General features: G+C 55.6%; 1 protein-coding gene across 1 annotated transcript in view; it reads right to left on the bottom strand.

Moving 5' to 3' along the window:
• LOC310902327 (scavenger receptor cysteine-rich domain-containing protein DMBT1-like) overlaps window positions 1-10480 on the bottom strand; it is a 48480-nt gene extending 38000 nt beyond the window's left edge. Inside the window, exons 1-14 of the mRNA XM_083843682.1 lie at window positions 9788-10480; window positions 9448-9495; window positions 8219-8530; window positions 7916-7957; window positions 6997-7308; window positions 6691-6732; window positions 5112-5423; window positions 4809-4928; window positions 4469-4516; window positions 3240-3551; window positions 2937-2978; window positions 2018-2329; window positions 1715-1756; window positions 38-520 (exon numbers count right to left, since the gene is read on the bottom strand). Coding sequence (XP_083699808.1) covers window positions 38-520; window positions 1715-1756; window positions 2018-2329; window positions 2937-2978; window positions 3240-3551; window positions 4469-4516; window positions 4809-4928; window positions 5112-5423; window positions 6691-6732; window positions 6997-7308; window positions 7916-7957; window positions 8219-8530; window positions 9448-9495; window positions 9788-9950 — 2590 coding nt within the window. The 5' untranslated portion in view covers window positions 9951-10480. The remainder of the gene's footprint in view (window positions 1-37; window positions 521-1714; window positions 1757-2017; window positions 2330-2936; window positions 2979-3239; window positions 3552-4468; window positions 4517-4808; window positions 4929-5111; window positions 5424-6690; window positions 6733-6996; window positions 7309-7915; window positions 7958-8218; window positions 8531-9447; window positions 9496-9787) is intronic.
• Between the last annotated feature and the right edge of the window lie 208 nt (window positions 10481-10688).

The raw sequence follows: 10688 nt of genomic DNA, 5'->3' as shown, positions 1-10688 counted from the left end.
AATGCACAGAAAGGAGCCATGGGAGATACAGACATACCTGGAGTTGTGGTGGGATATGGGCTCGTCGTGGTTATTGCAGCTGTAGAGGGAGGAAGAGAGATGCAAGTGAGGGACTTAGAACAAGTGAGTTCCAAGCCTTCTCCACACCAGGCACATAGAGGCAATCTATGAAAGCACACCAGGACTGATGGAGGAAAACCAACACTACCTGAGCAGACAACACCTGCGTCTTCATAGTGGCCACAGTTGTGGACGCCCCAGCCAGAGCTTCTGCACTCAAACAGGGAGGACTCATTCCCTGTGCACTGCACATCGTCCAGGTAAATACTGCCACTGCCTTGTCCAAAATAGGCATTTCCGAGTGCAGAAACAGCATAGCCGCATCCCAGCTGCCTGCACACAACTTGGGCATCACTGAGGTCCCAGCCGTCATCACACACCGTGCCCTGGCTCCCATTGCGGTAGATCTCTATGCGCCCCTCACACCGGTTCCTGCCATTCACCAAGCTCAGAGAGACACCTGGGAAAGCAGGGAACAAGGAAAACATGGGAAAAGCTGCTGGCACACAGGCACCTTCCCGCACCGTTGCATTTCATCACCACACCACTTTCAGGCCACCGGCATCAATACCTTCCACTCTATTCGAATCAGAGAATCATTAAAGTTGGAGAAGCCCTCCAAGATCCTCTGATCCAACCATCCCCCTACTACCAATATCACCCACTAAACCATGTCCCCAAGCACCACGTCCAACCTCTCCTTGAACACCCCCAGGGACGGTGACGCCACCACCTCCCTGGGCAACCCATCCCAACGCCCGACTGCACTTTCTGAGGAGAAATATCTCCTCATTTCCGACCTGAATCTGCCTTCGTGGAACCTGAGGCCATTCCCCCTAGTTCTATCACTAGATACCTGTGAGAACAGGCTGACCCCCAGCTCCCCACACCTCCCTTTTAGGGAGCTGTAGACAGCAATAATGTCTCCCCTGAGCCTGTTCTCTCCAGACTAAACAACCCCAGTGCCTTCAGCTGCTCCCCATAGGACTTGTGTCCCAGACCCTTCACCAGCTTCGCAGCCCTTCTCTGGACACGCTCCAGGGCCTCGATGTCCTTCTTGTAGTGAGGGGCCCAAAGCTGAACACAGCGCTCGAGGCACGGCCTCACCAGAGCAGAGCACAGGGGGACGATCACCTCCCTGCTTCTGCTGGCTGCACCATTCCTGACACAACCAGGATGCCCTTGGCCTTCTTGGCCACCTGGGCACACTGCCAGCTCATGTTCAGGTGAGCAGTGACCAACACCCCCAGGTCCTTTTTCACTGCACAGCTTTCCAGCCACTCTGCCCCAAGCCTGTAGCGCTGTAGGGGGCTGTTGTGACCAAAGTGCAGGATCTGAAACTTAGCCATGTTGAACCTCATCCCCTGGGGCTCAGCCCATCGATCCAACCTGACCAGGTGCCTCTGCAGGGACTTTCCATCCTGCAGAAGATCGCCACTTCCTCGCAACTTGGCGTCAACTTAAAATTTACTGAGGGGGCACTTAATTGTCCCATCCAAATCATCAGTTAAGATACTAGAGAGGATGGGCACCAACACCAACCCTAGGGGAACACCACTCGTGATGAAGGTGCAATCTGCACAGGGCACGGTGCAGCCCTGAGCTCTGAGTTCTCCATGCCTGCAGAAAGGAGCCATGGGAGATGCACACGTACCTGGAGTTGTGGTGGGACTTGGGCTCGTCATGGTTATTGCAGCTGTTGTGGGAGGAAGAGAAAGAAGTAAGTGAGGGACTTTGGGAGGAAGGAGCATGACCAGGTTTGCTCCCGGCACTGGGGATGTTGCTGCTGCCCGGTCGTGTTGCCATCGCAGAGCATGGGAATCTCAGCATGGGCATCAGGCGTGGGGACAGGGCAAATTAGAAAAAGGAAATGTGGCTCTGAACCTTCTCCCCATCAGGCAATGTAGGGGCAATCTATGATAGCGCGCTATGATTGATGGAGGAAAACGAAGGGTACCTGAGCAGAGAACACCTGCGTCTTCATGGTGGCCACAGTTGTGGACGCCCCAGCCAGAGCTCCTGCACTCAAACAGGGAGGACTCACTCCCTGTGCACTGCACATCGTCCAGGTAAATACTGCCACTGCCTTGTCCAAAATAAGCACTTCCGAATGCAGAAACAGCATAGCCACATCCCAGCTGCCTGCACACAACGTGGGCATCATTGAGGTCCCAGCCGTCGTCACACACCGTGCCACGGCTCCCATTGCGGTAGATCTCTATGCGCCCCTCACACCGGTTCCTGCCATTCACCAAGCTCAGAGAGACACCTGGGAAAGCAGGGCACAAGGAAAATGTGGGAAAAGCTGCTGGCAAACAGGCACCTGCCCTCACTGTTGCATTTCATCACCACAACACTTTCAGGCCACTGGGATCGCCACCCTCCACGCTATTAGGCTCTGCCTTTCCCCTGGCTCGACTCTCCCATCCTTCTATTCTGTGACTCTGGTGCTTCTTTAAAAGGGATCGGGGGGCATTGGTGGATGCGAGCTCAACATGAGCTAGCAACGGACCCTGGTCGCCAACAGGGCCAGCCCTGACGTGGGGTGCACATAGTACCGCTGAGCTAGCCGGTCGGAAGGAGTGCTTGCCCCACTCTACTCAGCACAGCTGTGGCTGCACCTCGAGTCCTGTGCACAGTTCTGGGCTCCACAACGGCAACTGGATAAAAAGATATGGCAGCCATTCCAATGGGGGGCCACAACAGCCCCAGGGGCAGCACCATGCCCTGCCCTGGTGCACGTGGCAACCACCACCACCCTCCTGCCCCTCCACACCTGCCACTGGGCAGCGTCAGACCGCCAAGCTGCTTGGGCTGCTAACCAGTGCCGCCCGAGAAGAATGCACAGAAAGGAGCCACGGGAGATGCAGACGTACCTGGAGTTGTGGTGGGATATGGGCTCGTCGTGGTTATTGCAGCTGCAGAGGAAGGAAGAGAAAGAAGTGAGTGAGGGACTTTGGGAGGAAGGAGCATGACCAGGTTTCATCCCGGCACTGGGCGTGTTGCTGCTGCCCGGTTGCACTGGTGATACAGAGCATGGGGGGCTCAGCACGGCCATCCAGCATGGGGACAGAGCAAAAGAGAAACAGGAAATGTGGCTCTGAACCTTCTCCACAACAGGCAAAATAAGGGCGATTTATGAAAGCACACCAGGATTGATGGAGGAAAACCAACACTACCTGAGCAGACAACACCTGCGTCTTCACTGTGCCCACAGTTGTGGACGCCCCAGCCAGAGCTCCTGCACTCAAACAGGGAGGACTCACTCCCCGTGCACTGCACGTCGTCCAGGTAAATACTGCCACTGCCTGGTCCAAAATAGGCATTTCCGAGTGCAGAAACAGCATAGCCACATCCCAGCTGCCTGCACACAACTTGAGCATCATTGAGGCCCCAGCCGTCGTCACACACCGTGCCCCGGCTCCCATAGTGGTTGATCTCTATGCGCCCCTCACACCGGTTCCTGCCATTCACCAAGCTCAGAGAGACACCTGGGAAAGCAGGGCACAAGGAAAACATGGGAAAAGCTGCTGGCAAACAGGCACCTGCGCTCACCATTGCATGTCATCACCACAACACTTTCAGGCCACTGGGATCAACATGCTCCGCTCTATTAGGCTCCGCCTTTCCCCTGGCTCGACTCTCCCATCCTTCTATTCTGTGACTGTGGTGCTTCTTTGAAAGCGATCGGGGGGCATTGGTGGATGCAAGCTCAACATGAGCTACTAACCGGCCCTGGTCTCTAACAGGGCCAGCCCTGACGTGGGGTGCACATAGCACCGCTGAGCTAGCCGGTCAGAAGGAGTGCTTGCCCCACTGAACTCAGCACAGCTGTGGCTGCACCTTGAGTCCTGTGGGCTCCATGACAGAAGAAGGATATAAAAAGATTGCAGCCATTCCAATGGAGGGTCACAGGGATGGGGAAAGGCCTAGAGGGCTTGACATTAGCAAGAGAGGCTGAGGCCATTTGGTTTGTTCAGCTTAGAGAAGAGGAGCCTGAGGGGTGAGCCCGCTGCTGCCTGCACCTTCCTCTCAATGGGGAATGGAGAGGGAGGCACCGATCTCTTTCCTCCGGTGACCAGACAGAAGGAAATGCCTGAAACCTGCCTCAGGGGAGGCTCAGGTTGGATGGTAGGAACAGCGTCTTCACTGAGAGGCAGGTCAGGCACTGCAGCAGGCTCCCTGGCAAGTGGTCATGGCCCTAGGCCTCTCAGTGCTGAGGAAGCATTTCCACAATGCTCCTAGACACGTGCAGGAGACGGACTCGATGGCCCTTGTGAGTCCCTCCCAGCTCTGGATATTCTACGGGTCTGGGACTCCACGGAAGAGGCAAAGCCCACCCTGGCACTCAGCAACTGATGAAACCCAAAAGGAGCACACAGAAAACACTGGAAAAATATAGACGTACCTGGAGGAACGGTTGGTTGGAAGCCAACTGTGGTTCTGTACGTCCGACCTGTTGATGGAGGAAGAGAAAGAAGCAAGTGAGGGACTTCTGGATGAAGGAGCAATCTTTACAGGGCACGGTGCATCCCTGAGCTCTACGCTCTCCATGCCTGCAGGCAAGGCATACGACAACCTCAGGGGCAGCACCATATCCTGCCCTGGTGCGTGCGGCTTCCAGCACTGCCCTCCTGCCCATCCCAACCGGGCACTGGGCAGCGTCAGACCGCCAAGCTGCTTGGGCTGCTAACCAGTGCCGCCCAAGAAGAATGCACAGAAAGGAGGCATGGGAGATGCAGACGTACCTGGAGTTGTGGTGGGATATAGACTTGTCATGGAATTTGCAGCTGTTGAGGGAAGAAAAGAAAAAAGAAAGTGAGGGACTTTTGGAGGAAGGAACATTAGCAGGTTTTGCTCCAGCAATGGTCAATTTCATGCTGCCCGGTTGCACTGGTGATGCAGAGCATGGGGGGCTCAGCACAGGCATCCAGTGTAGGAACAGAGCCAAACAGAAATGGCAAGAGTGGCTCCGAACCATCTCCATGCCAGGCAAAGTAGGGGTATTTTATGAAATCGCTCTATGATTGATGGAGGAAAACCAACACTACCTGAGCAGACAACACCAGCGTCTTCATAGTGGCCACAGTTGTGGATGCCCCAGCCAGAGCTTCTGCACTCAAACAGGGAGGACTCACTCCCCGTGCACTGCACATCGTCCAGGTAAATACTGCCACTGCCTTGTCCAAAATAGGCATTTCCGAGTGCAGAAACAGCATAGCCGCATCCCAGCTGCCTGCACACAACTTGAGCATCATTGAGGCCCCAGCCGTCGTCACACACCGTGCCCCGGCTCCCATAGTGGTTGATCTCTATGCGCCCCTCACACCGGTTCCTGCCATTCACCAAGCTCAGAGAGACACCTGGGAAAGCAGGGCACAAGGAAAATGTGGGAAAAGCTGCTGGCATACAAGCACCTGCCCTCACCGTTGCATTTCATCACCACAACACTTTCAGGCCACTGGGATCAACACGCTCCGCTCTATTAGGCTCCGCCTTTCCCCTGGCTCGACTCTCCCATCCTTCTATTCTGTGACTGTGGTGCTTCTTTGAAAGGGATCGGGGGGCATTGGTGGAAGCAAGCTCAAAATGACCTAACAAGGGGCCCTGGTCACCAAAAGGGCCAGCCCTGACGTGGGGTGCACATAGCACCACTGAGCTAGCCGGTCAGAAGGAGTGCTTGCCCCACTGAACTCAGCACAGCTGTGGCTGCACCTCGAGTCCTGTGCACAGTTCTGGGCTCCACGACAGAAGAAGGATATAAAAAGATTGCAGCCATTCCAATGGAGGGTCACAGGGATGGGGAAAGGCCTAGAGGGCTTGACATTAGCAGGAGAGGCTGAGGCCATTTGGTTTGTTCAGCTTAGAGAAGAGGAGCCTGAGGGGTGAGCCCGCTGCTGCCTGCACCTTCCTCTCAATGGGGAATGGAGAGGGAGGCACCGATCTCTTTCCTCCGGTGACCAGACAGAAGGAAATGCCTGAAACCTGCCTCAGGGGAGGCTCAGGTTGGATGGTAGGAACAGCGTCTTCACTGAGAGGCAGGTCAGGCACTGCAGCAGGCTCCCTGGCAAGTGGTCATGGCCCTAGGCCTTTCAGTGCTGAGGAAGCATTTCCACAATGCTCCTAGACACGTGCAGGAGATGGACTCGATGGCGCTTGTGAGTCCTTCCCAGCTCTGGATATTCTACGGGTCTGGGACTCCACGGAAGAGGCAAAGCCCACCCTGGCACTCAGCAACTGATGAAACCCAAAAGGAGCACACAGAAAACACTGGAAAAATATAGACGTACCTGGAGGAACGGTTGGTTGGAAGCCAACTGTGGTTCTGTATGTCCGAGCTGTTGATGGAGGAAGAGAAAGAAGCAAGTGAGGGACTTCTGGATGAAGGAGCAATCTTTACAGGGCACGGTGCATCCCTGAGCTCTACGCTCTCCATGCCTGCAGGCAAGGCACACGACAGCCCCAGGGGCAGCACCATGCCCTGCCCTGGTGCGTGCGGCTTCCAGCACTGCCCTCCTGCCCATCCCAACCGGGCACTGGGCAGCGTCAGACCGCCAAGGTGCTTGGGCTGCTAACCAGTGCCGCCTGAGAAGAATGCACAGAAAGGAGCCATGGGAGATGCAGACGTACCTGGAGTTGTGGTGGGATATAGACTTGTCATGGAATTTGCAGCTGTTGAGGGAAGGAAAGAAAAAAGAAAGTGAGGGACTTTTGGAGGAAGGAACATTAGCAGGTTTTGCTCCCAGCAATGGTCAATTTCATGCTGCCCGGTTGCACTGGCGATGCAGAGCATGGGGGGGCTCAGCAAAGGGAATCCAGTATAAGAACAGAGCCAAACAGAAACGGCAAGAGTGGCTCCGAACCATCTCCTTGTCAGGCAAAGTAGGGGTATTTTATGAAATCGCTCTATGATTGATGGAGAAAAAGCAACACTACCTGAGCAGACAACACCTGCGTCTTCACTGTGCCCACAGTTGTGGACGCCCCAGCCAGAGTTCCTGCACTCAAACAGGGAGGACTCACTCCCCGTGCACTGCACATCGTCCAGGTAAATACTGCCACTGCCTTGTCCAAAATAGGCATTTCCGAGTGCAGAAACAGCATAGCCGCATCCCAGCTGCCTGCACACAACGTGGGCATCATTGAGGCCCCAGCTGTCGTCACACACCGTGCCCCGGCTCCCATTGCGGTAGATCTCTATGCGCCCCTCACACCGGTTCCTGCCATTCACCAAGCTCAGAGAGACACCTGGGAAAGCAGGGCACAAGAAAAATGTGAGAAAAGCTGCTGGCACACAGGCACCTTCCCTCACTGTTGCATTTCATCACCACAACACTTTCAGGCCACTGGAATCAGCACCCTCCACGCTACTATGCTCTGCCTTTTCCCTGGCTCGACTCTCCCATCCTTCTATTCTGTGACTCTGGTGTTGATTTAAAAGGGCTCAGGGGGCATTGGTGGATGGAAGCTCAATGTGAGCCAGCAACGGGCCCTGGTTGCCAACAGGGCCAGCCCTGACGTGGGGTGCACATAGTACCGCTGAGCTAGCCGGTCGGAAGGAGTGCTTGCCCCACTGAACTCAGCACAGCTGTGGCTGCACCTCGAGTCCTGTGCACAGTTCTGGGCTCCACAACGGAATCTGGATAAAAAGATATGGCAGCCATTCCAATGGGGGGCCACAACAGCCCCAGGGGCAGCACCATGCCCTGCCCTGGTGCACGTGGCAACCACCACCACCCTCCTGCCCCTCCACACCTGCCACTGGGCAGCGTCAGACCGCCAAGCTGCTTGGGCTGCTAACCAGTGCCGCCCGAGAAGAATGCACAGAAAGGAGCCACGGGAGATGCAGACGTACCTGGAGTTGTGGTGGGATATGGGCTCGTCGTGGTTATTGCAGCTGCAGAGGAAGGAAGAGAAAGAAGTGAGTGAGGGACTTTGGGAGGAAGGAGCATGACCAGGTTTCATCCCGGCACTGGGCGTGTTGCTGCTGCCCGGTTGCACTGGTGATACAGAGCATGGGGGGCTCAGCACGGCCATCCAGCATGGGGACAGAGCAAAAGAGAAACAGGAAATGTGGCTCTGAACCTTCTCCACAACAGGCAAAATAAGGGCGATTTATGAAAGCACACCAGGATTGATGGAGGAAAACCAACACTACCTGAGCAGACAACACCTGCGTCTTCACTGTGCCCACAGTTGTGGACGCCCCAGCCAGAGCTCCTGCACTCAAACAGGGAGGACTCACTCCCCATGCACTGCACATCGTCCAGGTAAATACTGCCACTGCCTTGTCCAAAATAGGCATTTCCGAGTGCAGAAACAGCATAGCCGCATTCCAGCTGCCTGCACAGAACTTGAGCATCATTGAGGTCCCAGTCGTCGTCACACACCGTGCCCCGGCTCCCATAGTGGTTGATCTCTATGCGCCCCTCACACCGGTTCCTGCCATTCACCAAGCTCAGAGAGACACCTGGGAAAGCAGGGCACAAGGAAAACATGGGAAAAGCTGCTGGCAAACCGGCACCTGCGCTCACCGTTGCATGTCATCACCACAACACTTTCAGGCCACTGGGATCAACATGCTCCGCTCTATTAGGCTCCGCCTTTCCCCTGGCTCGACTCTCCCATCCTTCTATTTTGTGACTGTGGTGCTTCTTTGAAAGGGATCGGGGGGCATTGGTGGATGGAAGTTCAACATGAGCTACTAACCGGCCCTGGTCGCTAACAGGGCCAGCCCTGACGTGGGGCGCACATAGCACCGCTGAGCTAGCCGGTCAGAAGGAGTGCTTGCCCCACTGAACTCAGCACAGCTGTGGCTGCACCTTGAGTCCTGTGGGCTCCACGACAGAAGAAGGATATAAAAAGATTGCAGCCATTCCAATGGAGGGTCACAGGGATGGGGAAAGGCCTAGAGGGCTTGACATTAGCAAGAGAGGCTCAGGCCATTTGGTTTGTTCAGCTTAGAGAAGAGGAGCCTGAGGGGTGAGCCCGCTGCTGCCTGCACCTTCCTCTCAATGGGGAATGGAGAGGGAGGCACCGATCTCTTTCCTCCGGTGACAGGACACGAGGAAATGCCTGAAACCTGCCTCAGGGGAGGCTCAGGTTGGATGGTAGGAACAGCGTCTTCACTGAGAGGCAGGTCAGGCACTGCAGCAGGCTCCCTGGCAAGTGGTCATGGCCCTAGGCCTCTCAGTGCTGAGGAAGCATTTCCACAATGCTCCTAGACACGTGCAGGAGACGGACTCGATGGCCCTTGTGAGTCCTTCCCAGCTCTGGATATTCTACGGGTCTGGGACTCCACGGAAGAGGCAAAGCCCACCCTGGCACTCAGCAACTGATGATACCCAAAAGAAGTGCACAGAAAACACTGGAAAAATATAGACGTACCTGGAGGAACGGTTGGTTGGAAGCCAACTGTGGTTCTGTACGTCCGACCTGTTGAGGGAGGAAGAGAAAGAAGCAAGTGAGGGACTTCTGGATGAAGGAGCAATCTTTACAGGGCACGGTGCATCCCTGAGCTCTACGCTCTCCATGCCTGCAGGCAAGGCACACGACAGCCCCAGGGGCAGCACCATGCCCTGCCCTGGTGCGTGCGGCTTCCAGCACTGCCCTCCTGCCCATCCCAACCGGGCACTGGGCAGCGTCAGACCGCCAAGCTGCTTGGGCAGCTAACCAGTGCCGCCCGAGAAGAATGCACAGAAAGGAGCCATGGGAGATGCAGACGTACCTGGAGTTGTGGTGGGATATAGACTTGTCATGGAATTTGCAGCTGTTGAGGGAAGGAAAGAAAAAAGAAAGTGAGGGACTTTTGGAGGAAGGAACATTAGCAGGTTTTGCTCCCAGCAATGGTCAATTTCATGCTGCCCGGTTGCACTGGTGATGCAGAGCATGGGGGGCTCAGCACAGGCATCCAGTGTAGGAACAGAGCCAAACAGAAATGGCAAGAGTGGCTCCGAACCATCTCCTTGTCAGGCAAAGTAGGGGTATTTTATGAAATCGCTCTATGATTGATGGAGAAAAAGCAACACTACCTGAGCAGACAACACCTGCGTCCTCATAGTGCCCACAGTTGTGGACGCCCCAGCCAGAGCTCCTGCACTCAAACAGGGAGGACTCACTCCCTGTGCACTGCACATCGTCCAGGTAAATACTGCCACTGCCTTGTCCAAAATAGGCATTTCCGAGTGCAGAAACAGCATAGCCGCATCCCAGCTGCCTGCACACAACTTGAGCATCACTGAGGCCCCAGCTGTCGTCACACACCGTGCCCCGGCTCCCATTGCGGTAGATCTCTATGCGCCCCTCACACCGGTTCCTGCCATTCACCAAGCTCAGAGAGACACCTGGGAAAGCAGGGCACAAGGAAAACGTGGGAAAAGCTGCTGGCACACAGGCACCTTCCCTCACCGTTGCATTTCATCACCACAACACTTTCAGGCCACTGGAATCAGCACCCTCCATGCTACTAGGCTCCGCCTTTCCCCTGGCTTGCCTCTCCCATCCTTCTATTCTGTGACTCTGGTGTTGATTTAAAAGGGTTCAGGGGGCATTGGTGGTTGGAAGCTCAATGTGAGACAGCAACGGGCCCTGGTTGCCAACAGGGCCAGCCCTGATGTGGCGTGCACATA

Source organism: Anser anser (assembly GCF_964211835.1).
Source record: "Anser anser genome assembly, chromosome: 7".
Taxonomy (NCBI): domain Eukaryota; kingdom Metazoa; phylum Chordata; class Aves; order Anseriformes; family Anatidae; genus Anser; species Anser anser.
Note: the sequence above shows the minus strand (reverse complement) of the source record. Positions and strands in the feature narration are given on the sequence as shown.